This window comes from Scyliorhinus canicula, chromosome 2 (assembly GCF_902713615.1).
Source record: "Scyliorhinus canicula chromosome 2, sScyCan1.1, whole genome shotgun sequence".
NCBI lineage: Eukaryota > Metazoa > Chordata > Chondrichthyes > Carcharhiniformes > Scyliorhinidae > Scyliorhinus > Scyliorhinus canicula.
The window spans coordinates 282,856,943-282,884,843 of record NC_052147.1 but is presented as its reverse complement, the minus strand read 5'-3'; the positions used below and the strand labels follow the sequence as shown (position 1 = coordinate 282,884,843).

General features: G+C 52.3%; 1 protein-coding gene across 1 annotated transcript in view; it reads right to left on the bottom strand.

Moving 5' to 3' along the window:
- spega (striated muscle enriched protein kinase a) overlaps positions 1-27,901 on the bottom strand; it is a 462,850-nt gene that overhangs the window by 105,475 nt on the left and 329,474 nt on the right. The window contains exons 12-20 of the mRNA XM_038790314.1: positions 25,425-25,631; positions 20,997-21,120; positions 18,828-19,000; positions 17,831-17,943; positions 15,440-15,608; positions 13,517-13,616; positions 12,230-12,430; positions 6,106-6,166; positions 4,267-4,344 (exon numbers count right to left, since the gene is read on the bottom strand). Of these exons, the coding sequence (XP_038646242.1) occupies positions 4,267-4,344; positions 6,106-6,166; positions 12,230-12,430; positions 13,517-13,616; positions 15,440-15,608; positions 17,831-17,943; positions 18,828-19,000; positions 20,997-21,120; positions 25,425-25,631 (1,226 nt within the window). The remainder of the gene's footprint in view (positions 1-4,266; positions 4,345-6,105; positions 6,167-12,229; positions 12,431-13,516; positions 13,617-15,439; positions 15,609-17,830; positions 17,944-18,827; positions 19,001-20,996; positions 21,121-25,424; positions 25,632-27,901) is intronic.

Here is a 27,901-nt window from a genome sequence, read left to right as displayed (position 1 = left end):
ACTGTACTCCAAGTGTGGCTTTTTATATTAGCTTTGGGATCCATACACATTCGAAGATCACTGTTTCTTTTTATTTTACATTCACCATCGAGTTGTTCCAATCTGTCGGCTCTTCAGTCTTTTGTATAACGCCCAGGTGGTCATCCCGACTAATTCTGCCTTTAGGCAGTCGCGTAATGATGCTGGATCTCTTCCCGGAGCATGTATCACCGCTTGAGCATCCTTTTTTAATTGAATCTTGTTAGTGAAAGGGAAAACACCAAAACCCTGGAAACTCTGGAAAAGCCTGCGCAATGGACTCCACTGGTCCACCACGTGTGCTCAGTGCACAGTCTGTGCGATTCACTCTTCTCACCAGCTCCAGTGCTTCACAACCCAGCAACCGCTCACGATCTTCAGTTACTATCGAGAATTTTAATTGCGTACTTTATTTTTGACTTGCACATCCAATTCACGAGTTCCAAATGTGTCCATTTTCTGATCATTCGAGTCCTTCAACAAAACTGGTTCATTCAATATTCCTTCTGTTAATTGCACAGTCTTGCTATCACTGCTGCTGATAAGGTTTGCTCTTGCTCCTGTATCTAACTTCGCAGCGATAAGCAATCGATTTATCCACAAAGAAACTGGCCATTTGTCACTATTCCAGTATCATTTTCATCACTTTTTGTACTTTTCGGCAACGTTTTATTCTTTTAGGCTGTGTTCGGCCTGTCTTCATCCCAGATTGCATCAACAAAAAATGTGCCTTCCAAATTAATGTCATCAACTGTGTTAATTGACTTCCCAGCTTGAACCTTTTTGATTGTGAAATATTTATTGTTTCGCAAAATGATTTTTTTCCCTTGAATTTTGTGCAAATTTTACCACACGGTAGACATTGCCTCACCTTGAGGGGCTAGGCCTGCGCCGGACTGGTTCCCACTCCGCCGGCTGGCATGAACGGCCTTTGGCGCCACACCAGCTGGGGCCGAAAGAACTTCGCCAGCCAGCGTAAGTCCGCGCACGCGCCGGAGCGTCAGCGGCTACTGACGTCATACCGGCGCATGCGCAGGGGAGGGGGTCTCTTCCGCCTCCGCAATGGTGAAGGTGGAAGAAAAAGAGTGCCCCCACGGCACAGGCCCGCCCGCCGATCGGTGGGCCCCGATTGCGGGCCAGGCCACCGTGGGGGCAACCCCCCCCCCCGGGGTCAGATCGCCTTGTGACCCCCCTAGGACCCCGGCGCCCGCCCGCGCCGCCAATCCTGCCGGTAAGGTAGGTGGTTTAATCCATGCCGGCGGGATATGCTAGTCAGCGGCGGGACTTCGGCCCATCGCGGGCCGGAGAATCGCCGTGGGGCACGGGATTGACGCCGGCCTGGTGGCAGAGAATTCGGGACACTGTGGGGGCGGGATTGACGCCGGCCCCCGGCGATTCTCCGACCCGGCGGGGGGTCGGAGAATCCGCCCCATGTTTTATTTTCAAATGCATCCCAACGTCTATGGCATCGGCATTGCTCCCAAGTTTAGCGGCAAAACTTTGTGCATTGAATGTGCTGATATGTTGCGCAGCTACTTCACTAGCGTGGCAATTCTTAATCGCGTCTTCTAACTGAAGCTCATTCTCCTGTAAGAGACGTTCACGCACCTTGTCACCATTTACTCCAAAGACAATTTGATCATGAATCATTGAGGATTTTAAAGTTGCAAAGTGCTTTTAACTTGAGGTTGGTAAGAAAGCTATCAAAGGACTTGCACGTCTTCTGCGTGCGTGTACTAAATATATATCGTTCATAAGTTTCATTATTTTTCAGCGTGCAATTCTCACCAAAGTTTTTATGACGGCGTCAAAGTTTTTACTATCGGCCTCTTGTTCATATACAAAGGTGAATTAAATCTCAATCACTGGGGCCAGTTAGCGTCAGCAACAACGCTATCTTTCTCACATCTGGCTGTGCCTGCAATCCTCGAGCTGCTACATACAGTGTAAACTGTTGTTTAAATGCGCACCAATTGCCATCAACATTACTGATTACCGGCTACCAATCTACATTACCGGAAGTTGTTCTGGAGTTTTTAAACTATCCATCTTCTTCTGGTGATGCGTTTTACGAGATTTGTTTTTGACGAGTTTGCTACCGTCGACATTCCACGTTTTCCTCGCAGCACCGATCCACCATAATTTAAAACAGTGACCATTAAATCTTCACACTTCCGGGGCGGGATTCTCCGGGAGCCGGCGGGCGAGGCGGACCGGTGTCAAAGAGTGGCGTGAACCACTTCGGCCGCCCGGACGGTGGGAAAGAGTGCCCCCACGACACAGGCTCGCCCACAGATCGGAGAGCCCCGATCGTGGGGACTCCCCCGTGGCCAGATCCCCCCGCGCCCCCTCCCCCCCTCCGCCCGAGGACACCGCAGGCCGCCCGCAAAGCCATGTCCAGCCGGTATGGACCTGGTCTAATCCACGGCGGCGGGGCTGGACAAAAACGGGCGGCCGTCTGGCCCATCGCGGAGCGGAGAATCACCGGGGTGGGCCGCCGCCAATGGCCCCCAACCGGCGCGGCGCGATTCCCGTCCCTGCCAAAAAAACGGCGCTGGAGAGTTTGGCAGCCGGCGCCGGGGCGGCAGGGCGGGTTTCACGCCGCCCCCCTGGGCGATTCTCCGGCCCGGCGGGGAGTCGGAGAATCCCGTCCCTGATTTTGACCACTCCTGGTACCAGGTTATGTTCTTGTACAGAGACAATTACAGAGTCGGCATACGAAAGAACATCTCGCTCAAGACTGTAATTTTATTACAGTATAATAAACTTTGGGTAGGAAACTAATGCTATCAAACTGGAACTAATACAAACACAAATGATCACGATGGTTTTTCATCAAGACATCCCCCATGCCTGACACCTACTGGTCGGAGGCTATACATATTTACACAGACACTTGTTAATGCATATCACTGCAGGGACAGGAAATAGGCAGGGGGCAGGAGAGAGGAAGGGGGCGGGAGAGAGGCAGGGGGCGGGAGAGAGGCAGGGGGAGAGAGGCAGAGGGAGAGAAAGGCAGGGGCGGGTGAGAGGCAGGGGGGTGGGAGAGAGGGAGGGGGAGAGAGAGGCAGGGGGAGAGAAAGGCAGGGGGCAGGAGAGAGGCAGGGGGAGAGAGAGGCAGGGGGAGAGAGGCAGGGGGAGAGAGAGGCAGGGGGCGGGAGAGAGGCAGGGGGCGGGAGAGAGGCAGGGGGCGAGAGAGAGGCAGGGGGCGGGCGAGAGGCAGGGGGTGGGAGAGGCAGGGAAGAGAGAGGCAGGGGGAGAGAGAGGCAGGGGGCGGGAGAGAGGCAGGGGGCGGGAGAGAGGCAGGGGGAGAGAGAGAGGCAGGGGGCGGGAGAGAGGCAGGGGGCGGGAGAGAGAGAGAGACAGGGGGTGGGAGAGGCAGGGGGTGGGAGAGGCAGGGGGCGGGAGAGAGGCAGGGGGTGGGGGAGAGGCAGGGGGTGGGAGAGGCAGGGGGTGGGAGAGAGGCAGGGGGTGGGAGAGAGGCAGGGGGTGGGAGAGAGGCAGGGGGTGGGAGAGGCAGGGGGTGGGAGAGAGGCAGGGGGTGGGAGAGAGGCAGGGGTGGGAGAGAGGCAGGGGGTGGGAGAGAGGCAGGGGGCGGGAGAGAGGCAGGGGGCGGGAGAGAGGCAGGGGGAGAAAGAGAGGCGGGGGCGGGAGAGAGGCAGGGGGCGGGAGAGAGAGAGAGACAGGGGGTGGGAGAGGCAGGGGGTGGGAGAGGCAGGGGGCGGGAGAGAGGCAGGGGGTGGGGGAGAGGCAGGGGTGGGAGAGGCAGGGGGTGGGAGAGAGGCAGGGGGTGGGAGAGAGGCAGGGGGTGGGAGGGAGGCAGGGGGTGGGAGAGGCAGGGGGTGGGAGAGAGGCAGGGGGTGGGAGAGAGGCAGGGGTGGGAGAGAGGCAGGGGGTGGGAGAGAGGCAGGGGGCGGGGAGAGAGGCAGGGGGTGGGGGAGAGGCAGGGGGAGGGAGAGAGGCAGGGGGAGAGAGGCAGGGGGTGGGAGAGAGGCAGGGGGCGGGAGAGAGGCAGGGGGCGGGAGAGGCAGAGGGTGGGAGAGAGGCAGGGGGAGAGAGAGGCAGGGGGAGGGAGGCAGGGGGCGGGAGAGGCAGGGGGCACGGGAGAATACAGGGGGATATATAAATGACAGATGTATAAAATCTCTAACATTTCTGATTGGTGGCACAATTGATGAACTATGGTGAACATTAAGGGTGTGTATAATGTGGAAATGCACTGTGTTAATTTGAGGACATTGAGAATACCTTCATATCCAGGTGCAGGATGTGATTCTGATGCAGGTAACTGATTCCCTCCAGAATCTGCCGAATGTATAACCTCAGCTGGGAAAGGAGATCACAGTTAGTCCCTAGTGAGAAAAACCAGTACCGAACCCACCCCAGCCCCCTCTCCGCTACGGGGGTCCCACCATCGACCAGGTACATCTACCTGTAAACACTGAGCGGTCGGGGTCTGCCGAGACCAGGTGCAATGATGGAATACGCCAGGGAGTTCAAATCCCGGGTTTGGCACTTTGAGAATCTGAATTTAATCATAGAAAGTTGCTTCCAGTGAAAGTGAGCAGGACCCTGTCGGATTGCCGTGCACATCCCACCTGGCCATCCTTTAGTGAAGGAAATGTGTGCTCCTCGCTCAGTCTGGGGCGATATGTGGCTACAGACCCACAGCGACGTTGTCGACTCTGAACGTGAACTTGTTATCTGGGGGCATTGACAATGAGGCTACAAATATCAGCCCCAGCAAACCAATGAATGAAATGAACCCAATTGGAAGCTGCCTTGGTTAATACCCCGTGACAATCCGTCCCCAATCCAGGCTGTGCGGGCGCGCAGAGTGAACAGATCGTTCTCAAACCAAACTCCGACTGGATTCAGTCAATCGTTACCTCTCAGGGCGGCTCAGTCGGACAGCCAAAGGTTTGTGGGGTCAAATCCCATTTTGAAAGGGTGCCCTGACCTCGAAGTGGGCCTGTGGGATCCCCCCACTCCCCCCCCCCCCCACCCCCTCCCCACACCCACGGGGAATGTCGCCCCCCCACGTGATGACACCCCGCTATGGGGTCGCTGAGGGCCCCTCGATTTTCAGGCCTTCCGCACGCCCCCTTTTGGGCCCCACCCCCGCCATTCACCCCCAAAACCTTTCAAAGGCCCCTTCATACTCACCCTGCACCCCCTCCCCCCCCCTTCATACCACCCTCCCTTCATGGGCACGTCCCCATCAGGCCCCGATCCTTGTCAGTGTCACCCTGCCACCCAGGCACTGCCACCCTGGCAGCTTGGCACTGCCACCCTGGCACCCAGGCACTGCCACCCTGGCAGCTTGGCACTGCCACCCTGGCACCCAGGCACTGCCACCCTGGCACCCAGGCACTGCCACCCTGGCAGCTTGGCACTGCCACCCTGGCACCCAGGCACTGCCACCCTGGCAGCCAGGCACTGCCACCCAGGCACTGCCACCCAGGCAGCTTGGCACTGCCCACCCTGGTTTTGCGGTGCCACCTGGGGCATCTTGGCCTTACCTGGGTGACAGTGTCAAGGTCCCAGCCTGGCAGCACCACGGTGCTCACGCTCCGGGGGGGTGGGGGGGTGGGGGGGGGGGGCTGCGGGCCACCCTGCCCTATCCGTGACCATCCCATGGCCCCCGATGGCTGGGGAGCACCCTCCGGTGTCGGGACGCCTCGTCCACGTTTGTTTGGACTCGGCACTCGGCGCCCGCGTGGCCGCTGGCCGGGGAGCCGGTTAGATGATGGTCGGCCATTCGATATGGGTCCTTCCCGTGAATGGGACCGAGTTTGGTTTCTCACGGCGACGGGATGCGGATCTCACCAACGAGAGTGGGCTGGTTAGATCGGAAGCCGATCGGCACCTGGCACTGTTCCCAATTTCCCTTCTGCCCCCTAACCGGCTCGCTCGGTTCATGGTCAGCGCCCCATGGGTCACGTCTGCGGTGTCTGACACTGAGGGATTTAAGGCAACACGATAGCGTTGGCCTGCATGCTGTGTGGGGTAGTTCTGATAGCTGGTTACCCTGCTTCCCTCACAAAGATAGGCGTGTGCTGAGGGAGGAGTGACTCAATTACTCACCTCAGTCTCCAGGATGTTGACTTTCTTGATTAAGCGATCAAACAGCTCCTCCTGAGCACAGCTAGCGTCAGAGTCAAAGCAAAAATAAAACAGAACGCCAATACCCAGCCCTCCCTCGAAATGGACTCAGTGATTTATTCCAGGTGAAATTCCAGGGGCTGGTTCAGCACAGTGGGCTAAACAGCTGACTTGCAATGCAGAACAAGGCCAGCGGGGCAGGTTCAATTCCCATACCGGCCTCCCCAAACAGGCGCCGGAATGTGGCGACTAGGGGCTTTTCACAGTAACTTCATTGAAGCCTACATGTGACAATAAGTGATTATTATTATTATATATTAACCAGCTGGCTCCTCTCGCCTGTGATCTGTGCAGTGAGTGTCACCACTGCCACAGAGCCAGAAACCCCGGCTTCGAGTCCCACTACACCCCTGTATGCTTCACCCAATGCCGGTGTTTATGTAGTTACATTGTGTACCTTGTGTTGCCCTATTATGTATTTTCTTTTATTTCCTTTTCTTTTCATGTACTGAATGGTATGTTTGAGCTGCTCGCAGGAAAATACATTTCACTGGACCTCGGTACACGTGACAATGAACAAAATCCAAATCCAAATCCACTCCAGGACTTGGTGGCCGAGGAAGATGGATCCATAATGTGGCCAAACAAGTTAAGTGTCAACCCTGGTAATGGCTGTTGGTAAGAGCGGGAGTAAGTCCTGGGGCCCGATTCTCTGCTCCCCATGCCGGGTGGGAGAATCGCGGGAGGGACGGGCGACTCACGACACGCCGCCCTGGCACACCCTGTGATTCTCCCCCCCCCCCCCCCCCCCCCCCCCCGGCTCGGAGAATCGCCGCTTGCCGTTTTTCACGCCGACCGGCGATTCTCCGGCCCGGATGGGCCGAGCGGCCTGACGTTCCCGACCTGTTCGCGCCGGCGGCAACCACACCTGGTCGCTGCCGTCGTGAACACAGCGCCAAAGCTTTGTTTGTGGCTTGTGGGGGGGTGGGGGAGAGGGGAGTGAGCACCACGGCCGTGCTTGGGAGGGGACTGGCCCGTGATCGGTGCCCACCGATCGTCGGGCCGGCGTCTCCAAGGGACGCACTCTTTCCCCTCCGCCACCCCGCAAGATCAAGCCACCACGTCTTGCGGGGCAGCGGAGCGGAAGACGGCCAACCTGCGCATGTGAGGCTGACGTCACTTAGACGCGCCATCGTGTCATTCTCGGCGCGCCGCCTTGACACAAGCGTGAAGACCCGGCGGCCGAGAGTTACGGAGCGCTGCTCCTAGCCCCCTGGGGGGGGGGGGGGGGGGGGGGGGGGTGAATAGGGTGCGAGGACTCGTCCAGGTTTCACGACGGCTTTCCCGATGGCGCGCGGGAGCGGAGAATTCCGCCCCTGGTCAGCCATGCTTGATGTGGAGTGGCGCTCCTCAAACTCTGACAACAGACGAGTGACCTGGGCCGGGGTTCTCCCGGAATCGGCGGGGCGGCCCGCACAGGCGCCAAAGAGCAGCGTGAACCACTCCGGTGTCGGGACCCCTGGAAGTTGCGGAACCCTCTGCATTTCCGGGAGCTGGGTCGACGCTGGAAGGGCTGGCACCGTGCTAACCGGCACCGAAGGGCCACTGCCGGCTGGCGCAAGTCGGCGAAAGAGCAGGACCGGCAGCGTGTTGTGGTGCATGCGTCAAACCGCTGGTGTGTTTCCGGCGCAAGTGCAGGGGTTTCTTCTCCACGCCGACCATGGCGGAGCCGAACAGAGGCCGGCGTGGAGGGAGAGCGTGGGCCCATGGCATAGGTGGGCCCCGATCGCGGGCCAGGCCACCATGGGGGCTCCCCCTGGGGCTGGACCCCCCCCCCCCCCCCCCCCCCGAGGACTCCGCAGCCCGCCCCCCAAGCCAGGTCCCGCCGGTATGGACCTTGTCTAATCCACGTCGGCGGGGCTCGCCGAAAACGGGTGGCCACTCGGCCCATCGGGGCCCGGAGAATTGCCGGGGGGGGGGGGGGGGGGGGGGGGGCACTGCCAACGGCCCCCGACTGGCACGATCTCTGCCCCTGCCCGAAAACCAGCGCCGAAGAATTTGGCAGCCGGCGTCAGAGCGGCTGGGTAGGATTCACGGCGCCCCCTGGCATAGGGGCTGGTTTAGCTCGCCAGGCTAAATTGCTGGCTTTTAAAAGCAGACCAAGCAGGCCAGCAGCACGGTTCGGTTCCCGTACCAGCCTCCCGGACAGGCGCCGGAATGTGGCGACTAGGGGCTTTTCACAGTAACTTCATTGAAGCCTACTCGTGACAATAAGCGATTTACATTTTCATTTTTCATTTCAAATCTCCGTGATTCTCTGCCGGGTCGGAGAAACACGCCCCGTTCCGGGAATAACAAGCTATGGAAACAGACTGAAGTGTCGTGTGACAACCATAAATGATAACAGCTTATCGTCACAAGTAGGCTTCAATGAAGTTACTGTGAAAAACCCCTAGTCGCCACATTCTGGCGCCTGTTCGGGGAGGCTGGTACGGGAATTGAACCCGCGCTGCTGCCTTGTTCTGCATTACAAACCAGCTGTGTAGCTCACTGTGCTAAACCAGCCCGGACTAGGTGTGGAAGAGAATGGGAATTCCTTCATCAAAAGGCACAGGTGCAGCACGGGGTTAGATTCAGAATAAAGCTCCCTCTACACTGTCCCCATCAAACACTCCCAGGACAGGTACAGCACGGGGTTTGTTACAGAGTAAAGCTCACTCTACACTGTCCCCATCAAACACTCCCAGGACAGGTACAGCACGGGGTTAGATACAGAGTAAAGCTCCCTCTACACTGTCCCCATCAAACACTCCCAGGACAGGTACAGCACAGGGTTAGATACAGAGTAAAGCTCCCTCTACACTGTCCCCATCAAACACTCCCAGGACAGGTACAGCACGGGGTTAGATACAGAGTAAAGCTCCCTCTACACTGTCCCCATCAAACACTCCCAGGACAGGTACAGCACAGGGTTAGATACAGAGTAAAGCTCCCTCTACACTGTCCCCATCAAACACTCCCAGGACAGGTACAGCACGGGGTTAGATACAGAGTAAAGCTCCCTCTACACTGTCCCCATCAAACACTCCCAGGACAGGTACAGCACGGGGTTAGATACAGAGTAAAGCTCCCTTAACACTGTTCCCATCAAACACTCCCAGGACAGGTACAGCATGGGGTTAGATACAGAGTAAAGCTCCCTCTACACTGTCCCCATCAAACACTCCCAGGACAGGTACAGCACGGGGTTAGATACAGAGTAAAGCTCCCTCTACACTGTCCCCATCAAACACTCCCAGGACAGGAACAGCACAGGGTTAGATACAGAGTAAAGCTCGCTCTACACTGTCCCCATCAAACACTCCCAGGACAGGTACAGCACAGGGTTAGATACAGAGTAAAGCTCCCTCTACACTGTCCCCATCAAACACTCCCAGGACAGGTACAGCACGGAGTTAGATACAGAGTAAAGCTCCCTCCACACTGTCCCCATCAAACACTCCCAGGACAGTTACTGCACGGGGTTAGATACAGAGTAAAGCTCCCTCTACACTGTCCCCATCAAACGCTCCCAGGACAGGGACAGCACGGGGTTAGATACAGAGTAAAGCTCCCTCCACACTGTCCCCATCAAACACTCCCAGGACAGGTACAGCACGGGGTTAGATACAGAGTAAAGCTCCCTCTACACTGTCCCCATCAAACACTCCCAGGGCAGGTATAGCACGGGGTTAGATACAGAGTAAAGCTTCCTCTACACTGTCCCCATCAAACACTCCCAGGACAGGTACAGCACGGGGTTAGGTACAGAGTAAAGCTCCCTCTACACTGTCCCCATCAAACACTCCCAGGACAGGGACAGCACGGGGTTAGATACAGAGTAAAGCTCCCTCCACACTGTCCCCATCAAACACTCGCAGGACAGGTACAGCACGGGGTTAGATACAGAGTAAAGCTCCCTCTACACTGTCCCCATCAAACACTCCCAGGACAGGTACAGCTCGGGGTTAGATACAGAGTAAAGCTCACTCTACACTGTCCCCATCAAACACTCCCAGGACAGGTACAGCACGGGGTTAGATACAGAGTAAAGCTCCCTCTACACTGTCCCCATCAAACACTCCCAGGACAGGTACAGCACAGGGTTAGATACAGAGTAAAGCTCCCTCTACACTGTCCCCATCAAACACTCCCAGGACAGGTACAGCACGGGGTTAGATACAGAGTAAAGCTCCCTCTACACTGTCCCCATCAAACACTCCCAGGACAGGTACAGCACGGGGTTAGATACAGAGTAAAGCTCCCTCTACACTGTCCCCATCAAACACTCCCAGGACAGGTACAGCACGGGGTTAGATACAGAGTAAAGCTCCCTCTACACTGTCCCCATCAAACACTCCCAGGACAGGTACAGCACGGGGTTAGATACAGAGTAAAGCTCCCTTAACACTGTTCCCATCAAACACTCCCAGGACAGGTACAGCATGGGGTTAGATACAGAGTAAAGCTCCCTCTACACTGTCCCCATCAAACACTCCCAGGACAGGTACAGCACGGGGTTAGATACAGAGTAAAGCTCCCTCTACACTGTCCCCATCAAACACTCCCAGGACAGGAACAACACAGGGTTAGATACAGAGTAAAGCTCCCTCTACACTGTCCCCATCAAACACTCCCAGGACAGGTACAGCACAGGGTTAGATACAGAGTAAAGCTCCCTCTACACTGTCCCCATCAAACACTCCCAGGACAGGTACAGCACGGAGTTAGATACAGAGTAAAGCTCCCTCCACACTGTCCCCATCAAACACTCCCAGGACAGTTACTGCACGGGGTTAGATACAGAGTAAAGCTCCCTCTACACTGTCCCCATCAAACGCTCCCAGGACAGGGACAGCACGGTGCTAGATACAGAGTAAAGCTCCCTCCACACTGTCCCCATCAAACACTCCCAGGACAGGTACAGCATGGGGTTAGATACAGAGTAAAGCTCCCTCTACACTGTACAATGGATTAATGTTGACTCAGTACAAAATGGGTGATTGTGGTTTTGTTGTTCAGTTCACATCTCCGGTATTTTCTAGTTCGATCTATTTTGTTTCTGACCTCAGGATCCTGCAGCTGCGGTTCATCTCCCCAATTTTCCACAGTTGTTAACCTGTGGCTGCTTCAATTAGTTTAACAAAGAACAAAGAACAATACAGCACAGGAACAGGCCCTTCGGCCCTCCAGGCCTGCGCTGACCATGGTACCAGCCTGAACTAAACCCGTCTGCACTTAGAGTCCGTATCCTCCCATTCCCATCCTATTCATATATTGTCTAGATGTCCCTTAAATGCCGCTATCGTACCTGCTCCCACCACCTCCCCCAGGCAGCGCGTTCCATATATTTATCACTCTATGTAAAAAAACCTGCCTCGTATCTGTTCTAAACTTTTCCCCGCACACTTTAAATCTATGTCCCCGACTCTCCTACCCTGCGAAAGAGCATCTGACTATCCACTCTGTCCATGCCACTTATAATCTTGTAGACAGTGTGTGGTCTATCTGTGCTGCTATGGTCCTGTCTGCCTAGGCACACTATCAGCTCCCAGCCAGCTAGTCCCACCAGAGAGAAGAGTGCTGACCCTTCCACTGAGCACCTGGCAAGTGTGGTCTCTTGGATCAGACAGGAGAAACGGAGAGCCTGTCCGATCTCCTCCCTGGATGGAAAAGATCATGATTTTCCATGTGGGGAGCGGAGTTCTGCCCAGTATCCCGGCCTGTAATTCATTCCTCACTTAACATCATCAAATCAGATTATCTGAGTCATTGTCACATTGCTGCCTGTGGGACCTTGCTCAGCAAACTTCTGCATTTCAATATAACCACACTGACTACATATCGCACGCCCTTCATTGACTGTAAAACACTTTGAGATATCTGCTGATCCTGAAAGGCGAGCTCTCTTTCACCCAGTAGCAAATGGACCCTTCAATATCCACATCCGTTCCACAAAGGATTCTTCCACGGTCACCCTTCGCTCCACCAGGTAGGAGGAGGAGACCGCCCCTGTGGTGGCAATAACCAATCGGGTCTAACGGAACAGCGCGGAATGAAAGGATACAGCTCCATGACGATGATGACACTGTTCTTCTTCTCGAACGCGTCATGGAAGTAGACAAACCTCTCGTGGTCCATTTGCGACAGAATCTCCAGCTCCCTGATCGCATCTTCCCGTGCAGTGGCTCGGAAGGAAATGAACTTGGCTGCGTAGTCCAGCTTGCTGCTTTTCTCAGTCACCCTCTTAACGCAAGAAAACGCTCCCCTTCGGGAAAAGGAAAGCGTGGGTTGCAATTAACACACGACACAGCTGTCTCTCACAACAGGAAAGCCGGGGAAAATAGCGGAACACAAGAACTGAACGGTTATAACTATCAGGAACCATTGAAGAGGCTTCTCTCGAAAGGGAAAGATAGACATAGCGAGAATGTGGGGGGGGGGGGGGGGGGGGTGGATTAGGGTGTGTCAATATCAGACAGTCACTAATGAATCGAATTGGGATTTCAGGAGAAACTTCTTTACCCAGGGAGTGGTTGAGGTGAATCGTATCAATGGATTTGTGGGAGCGAAACCCATGCAATCACTGGGACAATGTGCAAACTCCACATGGTGACAATAAAAGATTATTATTATTATCTTATAACAGTACCATCAATCGGCACTTACTCAGCAATAACCTGCTCACTGATGGTCAGTTTGATTTCTGCCAGGGTCACTCATAATGTGGCTACAACAGCAGGTCAGAGGCTGGGATCCCTGCGACAGGTAACTCACCTCCTGATTCCCCAAAGCCTGTCCACCATCTACAAGGCAGGAGTGTGATGGAATACTCTTCACTTGCCTGGATGAGCGCAGCTCCAACAACACTCAAGAAGCTCGACACCATCCAGGACAAAGCAGCCCTGCTTGACTAACACCCTAAGAGCCATCTGAAACATTCACTCCCTCCACCACCAACGCACAGTGCCAGCCGTGTGTACCATCCACAAGATGCACTGCAGGAACTCACCGAGGTTTCTCAGACAGCACCTTCCAAACCCACAACCACTACCATCTAGAAGGACAAGGGCAGCAAACACATGGGGAACCCCACCACCTGGAGGTTCCCCTCTAAGTCACTTGCCATCCGTTCCTTCACTGTCGCTGGGTCAAAATCCTACAATTCCCTCCCTAACAGCACGGTGGGTGTACCTACACCTCAGGGACTGCAGTGGTTCAAGAAGGTAGCTCACCACCACCTTATGTAGGGCAATTAGGGATGGACAATTATTGCTGGCCTAACCAGCGACGCCCACATCCCGTGAAAGATTAAAAATAAAATAAAAAGACCCCATTGTGCTGTGACACTCACCTCCCGATTTCCTGATGAACATCATAATAGTCAGATAAAAGCCTCATCTTCCGCAAGATCGTCTCCTCGTCATCCATTGGTTCATCGTTCTCTATTTTACCTGAAAAACAGTAAAACATCAGGAACCTCTGGGCCCCTATCATCTTAGTGTCTCCAATATTTCGACATGAAGCTTTCCATTTTGACCATTGGTGGATGTAGGTGAGTGATGTGGAGAAATCGATTAGCTTCCGGAACCCTAAACCTAACCCCATGAATCTCAGAATAATAACATCCGTGTCCCGGGGGGGGGGTGGGGGGGGGGGATTGCCAGCCACGCTGGCACAGGCGTCGATTTCCTTGATCCTGAAGGAGGACACGGATCCCAGGGAATGTGGGTCGTTTCGGCTTATCTCATTGTGAAACAGCGACGCTAAGTTGTTGGCTAAGGTGTTGGCAACGCCTTTGGAGCTCTGCCTCCCGGGGGTGATCTCGGAGGAGCAGACGGAGGATTGGTTAAGGGCCAATTGGCCAGTTGTTGGCCAATACCAGGAGATTGTTCTCATAGAATTTACAGCGCAGAAGGAGGCCATTCGGCCCATCGAGTCTACACTGGCTCTTTGAAAGAGCACCCCACCCAAGCCCACACCTCCAGCCTATCCCCATAACCCAGTAACCCCACCCAACACTAAGGGCAATTTTGGACACTGAGGGAACTTTATCATGGCCAATCCACCTAACCTGCACATCTTTGGACTGTGGGAGGAAACCGGAGCACCCGGAGGAAACCCACGCACATACGGGGAGAACGTGAAGACTCCGCACAGGCAGTGACCCAGCGGGGAATCGAACCTGGGACCCTGGAGCTGTGAAGCAAGTGTGCTAACCACTACACTACCGCGCTGCCCAACATTGTTAAATGTTGTGTTGTCGCCGTCCCTAAGGATTCAACCCGAGGGGACTATTTTAATGAACGCGGAGAAGGTGTTCGATAGGGTTGAGTGGGGGAATCTCTTTGAGAACCTGGGGCAGTTTGGCCACCCCCCTCCATCTGTTAGACCTCAGAGGGGGTAGAGCATGGGGGGAGGGTCCTTACATGTGGATGAATTGTTACTAGGTGTCATGGACCCATTGTCCAATGTGGGGGAGATAATGAAGCTGCTCAAGAAGTTTGCCTCCTTTTCAGGGTACAAGCTGATTCTGGGCGTGAGTGAATTTTTCCTGGTGAACCCCTTGGGGGGAGGGGAGCTGATTTGCCGAGGATGCCGTTTCGTGTCCAGCCGGGACTAGCTTTCGGCATCTGGGAATCTGGGTGGGCCGTGACTGAAGTCTCGCTCCATAAACTTAACTTGGCCAGTCTGGTGGAGTGGGTGGAGGCTGATTTGTAACGGTTGGATGCCCTACCTCTGACGTCAGTGGGAAGGGTGCAGACGGTGAAGATAAATATCCTCCCGAGGGTTTTGTTTTTGTTCCCTGGTCCGTGGTGCTGTGAGGCAGCAGTGCTAACCACTGTGCTACCGTGCTGCCCCAATCTCAGTAATAGACTACAAAAGCAGGGAGGTCATGTTGGATTTGTATTGAATTTTGGTGCAAGGAAATATTCAATGAATGACACCATCAGCCACATTTCTGCCTATTTGACTGTCCCGTCTGTATCTACCTGTAACCCAAGATTCTCAATCTCAATGTTAACCAACCGGCCAATCTTTGGGTCTTCCACAAACTTACTGATCCTACTCCTCACTTAGTCATCTATGTCATTTATATAATCGTGGACCGATCTACTGGTGGATTATGCTCACTAACATCCCCTCAAAACATGGCACCTGAAGGAGGATTATAATTTGCTGTCTGGAAATAATAATCACGAAGTACTTGTTTATTGTTCTCATTCTGATAGTAATGCTTCAATACTCTCGGATAATTATGAGGAATGGCTCTTACCTTTCAGAATGGTGAGCTCTGCCTTACAGGAGACCTCTCCAGCCAAGTTCTTTGCAGTACAGGTGTACACTCCGCTGTCGGATTCCGTCGTGTTGAGAATAACCAGTGAACACTCATTGTCATCGTACACAAAGGACAGGTGATTGCTCTCGACCAGCATAACATCATCCTTCAAAATAAACAGGGATGGCAAAGTCATTCACCCTCCATTTGACCATCCAACAGGCCAGATCCTGGTCAGCCATTGGCTGGACGGTCAGTGTGGGTAGGACAGATCCTGGTCAGTCATTGGCTGGACGGTCAGTTTGGGTAGGACAGATCCTGGTCAGTCATTGGCTGGACGGTCAGTTTGGGTAGGACAGATCCTGGTCAGTCATTGGCTGCACAGTCAGTTTGTGTAGGAAGATCCTGGTCAGCCATTGGCTGAAAGGTCAGTGTGGGTAGGAAGATCCTGGTCAGTCATTGGCTGGATGGTCAGTTTGGGTAGGAAGATCCTGGTCAACCATTGGCTGAGGTCATTATGACCTGGATTGATTATACATAGAAGATAGGGGCAGGAGGAGGCCCTTTGGCCCTTCGAGCCTGCTCCACCATTCATCACGATCATGGCTGATCATCCAACTCAATAGCCTAATCCTGCTTTCTCCCCATAGCCTTTGATCCCATTCTCCCCAAGTACTAGATCCAGCCGCCTCTTGAATATGTTCAATGTTTTAGCATCAACTACTTCCTGTGGTAATGAATTCCACAGGCTCACCACTCTTTGGGTGAAGAAATGTCTCCTTATCTCTGTCCGAAATGGTTTACCCTGAATCCTCAGGCTGTGACCCCTGGTTCTGGACACACCGACCATTGGGAACATCTTCCCTGCATCTACCCTGTCTAGTTCCGTTAGAATTTTATAAGTCTCTATGAGATCCCCCCTCATTCTTCTGAACTCCAGTGAGAACAATCCCAACCTAGTCAATCTCTCCTCGTATGACAGTCCCGCCATCCCTAGAATCAGTCTGGTAAACCTTCGCTGCTCTCCCTCGAGAGTAAGAACATCCTTCCTCAGAGAAGGAGACCAAAAGGAGACTAAGGAGACTAAGATTGGTGGAGTTGCAGACAGCGAGGAAGATTGTCAGAGAATACAACAAAATATAGATAGATTGGAGAGTTGGGCAGAGAAATGGCAGATGGAGTTCAATCCAGGCAAATGCGAGGTGATGCATTTTGGAAGATCTAATTCAAGAGCGGACTATATGGTCAATGGAAGGGTCCTGGGGAAAATTGATGTACAGAGAGATCTGGGAGTTCAGGTCCATTGTACCCTGAAGGTGGCAACACAGGTCGATAGATTGGTCAAGAAGGCATACAGCATGCTTGCCTTCATCGGACGGGGTATTGAGTACAAGAGTCAGCAGGTCATGTTACAGTTGTATAGGACTTTGGTTAGGCCACATTTGGAGTACTGCATGCAGTTCTGGTCGCCACATTCCCAGAAGGATGTGAATGTTTTGGAGAGGGTGCAGAGGAGGTTCACCAGGGTGTTTCCTGGTATGGAGGGTGCTAGCTATGAAGAAAGGTTGAGTAGATTAGGATTGTTTTCGTTGGAAAGACGGAGGTTGAGGGGGGAACCTGATTGAGGTCTACAAAATTATGAGAGGTATGGACAGGGTGGATAGCAACAAGCTTTTCCCAAGAGTGGGGGTGTCAGTTACAAGGGGTCACGATTTCAAGGTGAGAGGGGGAAAGTTTAAGGGAGATGTGCGTGGAAAGTTTTTTACGCAGGGGGTGGTGGGTGCCTGGAACGCTTTGCCAGCGGAGGTGGTAGAGGCGGGCACGATAGCATTATTTAAGATGCATCTGGACAGATATATGAACGGGCGGCAACAGAGGGAAGTAGATCCTTGGAAAATAGGAGACAGGTTTAGATAAAGGATCTGGATCGGCGCAGGCTGGGAGGGCCGAAGGGCCTGTTCCTCTGCTGTAATTTTCTTTGTTTTTTGTTCAAAACTGCACACAATACTCCAGGTGTGGCCTCACCAAGGCCCTGTACAATTGCAGCAACACATCCCTGCTTCTATACCCGAAACCTCTCGCAATGAAGGCCAACATATCATTAGCCTTCTTTACCGCCTGCTGCACCTGCATGCTTACCTTCAGCGAACGGTGCACAAGGACACCCAGGTCCCGCTGCACACCCCCCTCTCCCAATTTACAACCATTCAGGTAGTAATCTGCCTTCCTGTTTTTGCTTCCAAAGTGAATTACCTCACACTTATCCAAATTATACTGCATCTGCCATCGATTTGCCCACTTGCGCAACCTTCAAGGAAGGAGTAGTGAGGTTCTCCTCAACGCCCCCCCCCCCCCAATCCACAGGTCACTCAGAGTGCTGGCTCTTACTTTGTACCAGTGGATGTCTGGTAGGGGTTTGCCTTCCACCACGACAGCCAGCCTTGCCGTCTCCTCCGGGCTCACCGCTATATCCTCCATGATGGACTCAAACCGCGGTGCCTCTGAAAGAGAAGGGGAGTCTGGTTAAAAATGTACAATTTGAGGGTCAGCCATGGGCTTCAGATTAACTGCCCCGTTCACACTGTGCCAGTTCTGATTCCTCACTTGAAGGAGGGTATTGTTGGGGTATTCGAACAGCCTCCCAGCTTCCCAACCCAGCCTGCTCCCCATAGAATCATGGAATTCATAGAATTTACAATTCAGAAGGAGGCCGTTCGGCCCATCGAGTCTGCACCGCCCATGGAAAGCGCACCCGACTTAAGCCCACACCTCCACCCTATTCCTGTAATCCCACCTACCCTTTTTTTGGATACCAAGGGCAATCCACCCTAACCTGCACGTCTTTGGACTGTGGGAGGAAACCGGAGCACCCGGAGGAAACGCACGCAGACACGGGGAGGACGTGCAGACTCCGCACAGACAGGGACCGAGGCCGGGAATCGAAGCTTGATCCCTGGTGCTGTGAAGCCACAGTGCTAACCACTGTGCTTCCGTGCCGTCCAGCGCTGAAGGAGTGCTGCATTGTCAGAGACCCCATCTTTTGACTCTCTTGGTTGAATGCATATGACCCCACGGTCATTATTTTGAAGATAAACTGGAAAATTGTCCCTAATGTTCTGGCCAAACTCTTTAGTAACTTCAGTAAACAGCAGATTATCCAGCTGTCCGTGGGATCGTGCTGTGCACGGCTGCGTTCCTGAAGTTACCAACTTGGTAGCACTTCAAAAAGCACTTGGTTGGCTGGAGAACATTTTGGGATGTCCTGAGGATTTGGAAGATGCTGTAACAATGCAAATCCTTCTTACTTTGCGGTGTGATCAACCCAGCCACACCCCCTCGCACAGTGACCAATATCCGCAGGTAAACAATGAGAGGTCATTCTCACCAGCCAGGAGGAGAGCTATTCTGCAGGTGTCTCTGCCGTGATCGTTGCTGGCCGTGACGACAATCTCGCCCACATCAGCTCTTCCCACCTTCACAATCCTCAGCATGTGTTGGTCATCGTCAGGCATGCTCAGCTCGTACACTCGAGGTTTGTTGGTCAGTTCTACGCCGTTCCTACCGGTAATGAAGCAGGAGAGGGAGACGTAAACTCAACAACCAGACTTCGACAAGGTTCCGGCATTTCGGGTTTCTAAGGAAGCTGCACGGTTGGATCACTAGACCTCATTGGCTGGGGAACTCCTCAAATCAGGGCCCGCTCCACGGGCGATACTTCACTTGACATGCAACAGGACTCGCAGGGGCTGGTTTAGCACAGTGGGCTAAACAGCTGGCTTGTAAAGCAGAACAAGGCCAGCAGCGTGGGTTCAATTCCCGTACCAGCCTCCCCAAAACAGGCGCCGGAATGTGGCGACTAGGGGCTTTTCACAGTAACTTCATTTGAAGCCTACTCGTGACAATAAGCAATTTTCCTTTGTCACCCCTAGACTCGCTTATTCCAATGATATTCTGATTGGCTTCCCAATTTTCACCCTCTGTAAACTGGAACTGATGCAAACCTCTCCTGCCCAGGAACTGGCTCACGCCAAGTCCCGTTCACCCATCACCCACTGTGCTCGCTAATCTACACTGACTTACCACAGGGGCTGGTTTAGCTCTCTCGGCTAAATCGCTGGCTTTTAAAGCAGACCAAGCAGGCCAGCAGCACGGTTCGATTCCCGTACCAGCCTCCCCGGTCAGACACCGGAATGTGGCGACTAGGGGCTTTTCACAGTAACTTAATTGAAGCCTACTCATGACAATAAGCGATTTTCATTTCATTTCATTTCAACTCGCTTTAAAAATTCCCACCCTGGGTTTCAAATCTCTTATTTCTGACATCTCCTCCACCCCCTTAGCTCTGCCACATCTCCGCGCAACTCCAAATATGCGCTTGAGTATCCCCAATTTTAATCACCGCCATTGGCGGCCACGCCTTCAGCTGCCTGGACCCGAAGATCTGGTATCCGCTCCCTAATCGCCGACGTCTCTCTGCCTCTCTCTCCTCCTTTGTTTTTTATAATTTAGAATACCCTATTATTTTTTTCCAATTAAGGGGCAATTTAGCGTGGCCAATCCACCTCACCTGCACATCTTTTTGGGTTGTGGGGGCAAAACCCACGCAGACACGGGGAGAATGTGCAAACTCCACACGGACAGTGACCCAGAGCCGGGATCGAACCTGGGACCTCGGCGCCGTGAGGCAGCAATGCTAACCACTGCGCCACTGTGCTGCCCCTCGCTCTCTTCCTTTAAGATACTCCTTAGGTTCTATCTCATTGACCAAACTTTTGGTCACCTGACTCGATATCTCCTATTGCGGAGATGTGGAATGTGGAATTTAGTTTAATGGGTGTTCCTGTGAATCGCCACAGGGAATGTTACTCTGCGAAAGGTGACTATATAACCAGTCACCATGAAATTAAAATCGAGGAAGATCCAGCCATTACATCCAGTATCCATCACACCCCTCGTTCCCTTCGCCTCAGTTCCCTGGCCCGGTGTTTAGTGTCTATCTGTTTGTGGCTGCCAGGGCAGGTCAGATTCTGGGAATTCTGCGCAAGTAACTCACCTCCTGACCCCTCCCCCAAATCCTGTCCACAAGGTACAAGTCAGGAGTGTGATGGAATACTCTCCACTTGCCTGGATGAGCGCAGCTCCAACAACACTCAAGGAGCTCAACACCATCCAGGACAAAGCAGCCCCGCTTGATTGCTCCCCTTCCACAAACATTCGAACGTCCACCACCGACGCACAGTGGCAGCCGTGTGTACCATCTACTAGATGCACTGCAGCAACTCACCAAGGTTCCTTAGACAGCACCTTCCAAACTCCCTCCCTAACAGCACAGTGGGTGTACCTACACCACACGGACTGCCGTGGTTCAAGGCGGCAGCTCTCCATCAACTTCTCCAGGGCAGTTAAGGATGGGCAACAAATGCTGGCCGAACCACGACACTAAAACAGGGACCTCACTGACCCTAAAAGAGTGGATACATAGCGACATTGGAAAGCTGGTATAGCCCATCTGTAACAGCGCTCATTCACACAGCAGACCAGCATTTCCTGGTACCTTGACCACGTGACGTCAGCTTGCACATAATTCAGCGTACAGGTGATACAGCTGCTCTGATTCTCCACAGCATAGACAATGTCCGGCTTGTCGATGAAACACGGAGCTTCCTCCAAATACGAGCCTGTGGGTGGAAGAGGAAAGCTCAGAGAGTGAGTCCAAGCACGAGCCGGGGGGGGGGGTCGCCCCAATCTGTCTCCGCTCAGCGGGTCGCATCCCCAACCTGAGTCCAACAGCTGCGGGTTCAAACCCGTAAAAGGCTGAACGGGTAATCCAGGCCGACAGCCTCGGTCCTGCGCCGAAGGAGTGCAGCATTGTTAACGCCGCCGTCTTTCAGATAAGGCTATCAGCTCAGATCACAGGTGGCTGTGAAAGATCGCACCCTATTTATCCCTCAACTGACATCACTAAAATGGATTGTCTGCCTGTGCGAACTTGCAGCTTGTAAATTGGCTGCGGCGTTTCCCTCCTTCCCAACAGCGACTACACTTCAAACATTTTAAATGTACCGCACTCTGGAGGAGAAATTTAATACGATCACCATCACTGGAACATAGAACCTACAGTGCAGAAGGAGACCATTCGGCCCATCGAGTCTGCACCGACCCACTTAAGCCCTCACTTCCACCCTATCCCCGTAACCCAATAACCCCCTCCTCACCTTTTTGGACACGAATGGGCAGTTTATCACGGCCAATCCACCTAACCTGCACATCTTTGGACTGTGGGAGGAAACCGGAGCACCCGGAGGAAACCCACGCAGACACGGGGAGAACGTGCAGACTCCACACAGACAGTGACCCAGCGGGGAATCGAACCTGGGACCCTGGCGCTGTGAAGCCACAGTGCTAACCACTTGTGCTACCCTGCTACTCTGGTGCATTAAAACATTGTGAAAGGAGTTAAATAAATGTATCTTTCTTTTGATCTTTTTTAAACAGTGTGATAGAAAAAAAACACAACCAATTGAAGCTGGATTAGGCCATTCGGCCCCTCCTCAATAGGATCGTGGCTGACCTTTAACCTCAAAGTCATTTCCCTATCCATCCCCATATCCATTGACTCCTTTTAGTATCCAAAAATCGATCAATCTCGGTATTAAATGTATTCAACAATTGCATATTTTGATGAATTTGGGAATTTCTGAGATATTGTATTATATGTATTGGTGCTGTAAGGGTTAAACGTCTGAGTTATAGTATGTGTCTGACTGCTGTTTGTAAAAATCCTGGTTTGTAAGACAGCTGCAAGAGGTGCAATTAAAGGATTGTAAAGTTGGGCTAATGGAATTTTGTTTGTATGAAGAAGGTTCCCTGGGGAGTGGATTAGAGACATTGGCCGTGATTCGGTGGCCCCGTCGTGCCCGACTTGGTGTCGCCACGAGGCTGCTGAATCTCGCAAGGGGCTTCTGTGAACAGAACAGCACTTTCTGAAAAGGCTGGCAGGCTAAACAGTAGTTTGACACAGGCAAGAATCTGCAAGCTGGCTCCTGCAGGATCTCTCTCTCAATGCATTTCATCCAAGACCTCTCTTTACTGCAAGTATTCCTGGGTTGGCTAAGTGTATTTAAAAGTGGACTTTGACCAGAGATGGGTTTTGCTTGAGTGCTGATAAAAGATAGCAGTTAGTGTTTCATTTTATTGTTAAGCGTTGTTTAATGGGCAATTCTAAGCTATTTTCTTGTATGACGCTAAAGCTATTTTAACGCCGTGTTAATAGTAAAGTTTGTTTTAGTTCACCACATCTGTATTTGTGTATGGAATCACTCCTGGAGCGAGGTATCCATTCTGCACAGTCTTACAAATTAAATTAAATATTGGGGTTTCTGGTCAGTACCCTAGAATCTGTTGGGGTCTAGTCTGGTACTGTTTATCCTGATAATATGACCCCCCTAATATAAGACTCTCCAGCCAGGGCCTCTCAATATCCATCTGTGACAAGTCGTCAAATAATTTTATTTGTTTCTTCCGAACCCCAGAGGATTTCTGGAAGAGCGATCAGAAAAATAAGATCCTGTGGGATAAAGGGGAGGGTGGTGAATTGGATCCAAGATTGGCTCAGTGTCGGGAAATGAAGAGGAGTGGTTGGTGGATGTTTTTGCGAATGGAAAACAGTTTCTGTGGTGTTCCGCAGGGCTCAGTATTGGGGCGATCGCTGTCTGTTGCCGATATTAATGATTTAAGGTGGGAGGCGCGATTGGGAAATTTGCAGATGCCACAGAAATCGGCCGTGTAGTTGACAGTGAAGAGGATGTCTGTCGACTCCAGAATGATATCCATGGTTTGGGTGAGTGGGCAGAGAGATGGGCAAATGGAATTCACTCTGGGAAAATGTGAGGGAATGAATTTGGAGGGCAAGAGAATACGCATTAAACGGGGGGATATTGAGAGGGGTCGAGGAAGTGAGAGACCTTGGAGTGCGTGTCCGCAGGTCCCTGGAGGTGGCGGGATAGGTGGACAAGGTGGGAAGGGAAGCATATGGAGTGCGTTCCTTCATTGGGCAAGGTATTGGATACAAAAGCAGGGATGCAGTGCTGGAAATGTCTAAAACGCTGATTAGGTCGCAGGTGGAGCTTTGGGTACGGGTCTGGTCACCAACAAGGACATAGTTGCTCTGGAGGGAGGGCAGAGGAGACTTACAAGGATGTAGCCTGGGCTTGGAAATTGCAGCCATGAGGAGCGATTGGATAGGAGGCGGGGTTTGTTTTCCTTAGAATAGGAGAGGCTGAGGGGGTGATCTAATTGAGGTTCACAAAACGATGAGGGGCCGAGACAGGGTAGACAGGAAGGACTTGCTTCCCCGAGCTGAGGGACCAATTTCCGAGGGCACAGATTTAAGGTGACGGGGAGAGGGATTAGAGGGGACGCGAGGAAAAACATTTTCACCCAGAGGGTGGTGGACGTCTGGAATTCACCTAAATTGGCGGCAGAGGCTGAAACGCTCGACTCATTTAATAGGTTCCTGGGTCTGTATCTGAAGCACTGGAACCTCCGAGGCCAGGGTCCAGGTGCTGGAAAGTGAACGCTAGATTCTTGCACACACGATGGGCTGAATGACCTCTTTCTGCACGGTAATGTTTCTATGCAGCGCTCACTTAGTGCTGACGCTGCCAGTGTCAATCTGTATTAGTGCTCTGACGATGATGTCATCTTTACTATATTTACCCAATTAATCCTGAAGACCCCCCCCCCCCCATCAGGTCACCCCTCAGGACACTCTTGTTCACGCCAGGCTCAGCCTGATCCAGTTCAAGGTGGTCCACGGGGCTCATACGACTGTGGCCCGGACGAGCAGGTTTTTTGAGGAGGTGGAGGACAGGTGTGGGTGGCGCGGGGAAAGTCCGGCGAACCATGTAAAAATGTTTTGGGCGAAGCGGAGGGGATTTTGGCAGGGATTCTCAGAAGGTATGTCACAGGTCCTGGAAGGGAGGGTGACTCCGGGTACAGAGGTGGCAATATTTGGTGTGTCGGAGGATCTGGGAGCCCAGGCTGGGGGGGGGGGGGGGTTCATCGACTTCTTCAAGGAGAATTGACCATCAGCATGAAGGGGTGGGGAGAGAGGGTGCGGAGAAAGGGGAGGCATGGAAGTGACTATGTAAGGGCAGGGAATCTAATGTATGGGTAGTTAGGGTTTGGGGATGGGAGAGTTGGGTATGTTATTATGAGGTTTTTGCGTGTGTTGGATTTCTATGTTTAGAATGTTAAGAATGTTAAAACTATAAATGCCTCAATAAAATATTTTCTAAAAAAAAAGAACACTCCTGTTCAATCTTCACTGAAAGGTAACGCTCTCAGTTTTGGCACAATATCTATTCTGCACTTTCTCCGCTGCCTCTGGACCCCTTTTGAAACATGGAGACCAGGACTCTACACCACGGGAACCACGCTTCAGGAAGCCAACTCATCAATACCTTCTCACGGGCAAAAAAAAGTCGAGCTATGGATGAAATATACATTTTTAAAATTGGTTACTTTGCAGCACAGAACCTGAAAAAAAACTAATTGTCGAAGCTTTTCATCTCGCACTCATCAGAGCAAACACAAGAATACCAAATTTCCAAGGGAAGGGCCATTTATGCTGCATTAGAAAAAGAGGGCTGATTGATTGGCAAGTGGACTCTGATTGGTTGAGGCGTTGGGCAGCAGTCACCCGCCAAGCTTTTGTTCCAATTCAAACAGGCCAAGTCAATGCCATTGTTCGAAGCGTTGCCAAAAGGATTGTGGCAGGGACAAAGTAATTCCGAGTGGTTGAATCGATGTCCAACATAAATTTACCATAATTTCCTTACTTTTCATTCCACCCCTTACAAATGAAACCCATTGCCTTGTTCGCATTTTTCAATGGCCTTCATTGGGCCACTCGGCTGTCGTCTTCTGTTTCATTCAGTCAGCAACCTTGCTTTAGAGTAAAGGTGTCATCCTGTCTTACCTCTGTCCAATAACTGAATGGGTTCAGAGACCGGGGAGGGTTTACTGCAGCTTTTCGACGTCGCGCTCTGGACCCTGAACAGGTACTGGATGCCTTTGTTCAGCGACTGAATAGTGTAGGTAGTGTCCTTGATGTTGGCCTTCAGGATGTGCCACTGAGCTGCTCCCAGCACCTGGCTCTGAATGACATAGGTCAACGCAGAGGGATCTGAAACATAAGAGCAGGGCCTTCACTGGGTGACACACTCGAGTGCGTTGGCCTTTATTACAAGCGGATTCAGGTACAGGAGCAAAGATGTCTTACAGCAATTGTACAGAGCCTTAGTTACCTGGAGTCTTGACTGTAGTTTTGGCCTCTACTTAAGGAAAGATCTACTTGCCACAGAGGGAGTGCAACAAAGGTTCACCAAACTAATCCCTGGGAGAGAGCGATTGTTCTATGAGGAAAGATTAAATAGACTGGGCCTTTAGTCTCTGGCGTTTAGAAGAATGAGAGGTGATCCCATTCAAAGATATCACTTTCTTACAGGGCTTGACTGGCTAGATACTCGGATGCTGTTTCCCCCTGGTTGGAATCTCTTCACTCTGAGGGTGCTGCATCTTTTCTATCCCAGGGGGCTCTGGAAACTCAGTCATTGACATCGCTAGGTTTCTAAATAGCAAATGCTTCAAGGGATGTGGGGATAGTGCAGGGGATGGTGTTGAAGTAGATCAGCCATGGAGTGGGCTCGATGGGCTGAATGGCCTACAGCTGCTCCGATTTCTCATGTGTTTATAGATGGGCAATTGTCAATTCCTGGCTCTGTGCACCTGGTGAGGCGGTTCACCCAACTGAAGCAACAGATGCAAACGTGGGGCATGTGCTGCTCACGGTCTTCCCGCTGTGACCTCACTGACTGTGCGTGTTACCAATGGGCACTCCAACGTAGCAAAGTGAACCCTGTCAACGCAATTCTGTACATATTACCTGGTATACACCTGTGTGCCAATGTGTGTGCCAATGTGTGTGCCAATGTGTGTGCCAATGTGTGTGACAATGTGTGTGACAATGTGTGTGCTAATGTGTGTGCCAATGTGTGAGACAATGTGTGTGCCAATGTGTGTGCCAATGTGTGTGCCAATGTGTGTGCCAATGTGTGTGACAATGTGTGTGACAATGTGTGTGCCAATGTGTGTGCCAATGTGTGTGACAATGTGTGTGACAATGTGTGTGCTAATGTGTGTGCCAATGTGTGTGCCAATGTGTGTGCCAATGTGTGTGACAATGTGTGTGACAATGTGTGTGCTAATGTGTGTGCCAATGTGTGAGACAATGTGTGTGCTAATGTGTGTGCCAATGTGTGTGCCAATGTTTGTGCCAATGTGTGTGCCAATGTGTGTGCTAATGTGTGTGCTAATGTGTGTGACAATGTGTGTGACAATGTGTGTGCTAATGTGTGTGCCAATGTGTGTGCCAATGTTTGTGCCAATGTGTGTGCTAATGTGTGTGCCAATGTGTGTGCCAATGTGTGTGCCAATGTGTGTGACAATGTGTGTGACAATGTGTGTGCCAATGTGTGTGCCAATGTGTGTGCCAATGTGTGTGACAATGTGTGTGCTAATGTGTGTGCCAATGTGTGTGCCAATGTGTGTGCCAATGTGTGTGACAATGTGTGTGACAATGTGTGTGCTAATGTGTGTGCCAATGTGTGAGACAATGTGTGTGCTAATGTGTGTGCCAATGTGTGTGCCAATGTTTGTGCCAATGTGTGTGCCAATGTGTGTGCTAATGTGTGTGCTAATGTGTGTGACAATGTGTGTGACAATGTGTGTGCTAATGTGTGTGCCAATGTGTGTGCCAATGTTTGTGCCAATGTGTGTGCTAATGTGTGTGCCAATGTGTGTGCCAATGTGTGTGCCAATGTGTGTGCCAATGTGTGTGCCAATGTGTGTGCCAATGTGTGACAATGTGTGTGCCAATGTGTGTGACAATGTGTGTACCAATGTGTGACAATGTGTGTGCCAATGTGTGTGCCAATGTGTGTGACAATGTGTGTGCCAATGTGTGTGCCAATGTGTGTGCCAATGTGTGTGACAATGTGTGTGCCAATGTGTGTGACAATGTGCGTGCCAATGTGTGTGCCAATGTGTGTGCCAATGTGTGTGACAATGTGTGTGCCAATGTGTGTGACAATGTGTGTGACAATGTGTGTGCCAATGTGTGTGCTAATGTGTGTGCCAATGTGTGTGCTAATGTGTGTGCCAATGTGTGAGACAATGTGTGTGCCAATGTGTGTGCCAATGTGTGTGCCAATGTGTGTGCCAATGTGTGTGACAATGTGTGTGCCAATGTGTGTGCCAATGTGTGACAATGTGTGTGCCAATGTGTGCCAATGTGTGTGCCAATGTGTGTGTCAGTGTGTGTGCCAATGTGTGTGCCAATGTGTGTGCCAATGTGTGCGACAATGTGTGTGCCAATGGGTGGAATTCTCCGCTCCC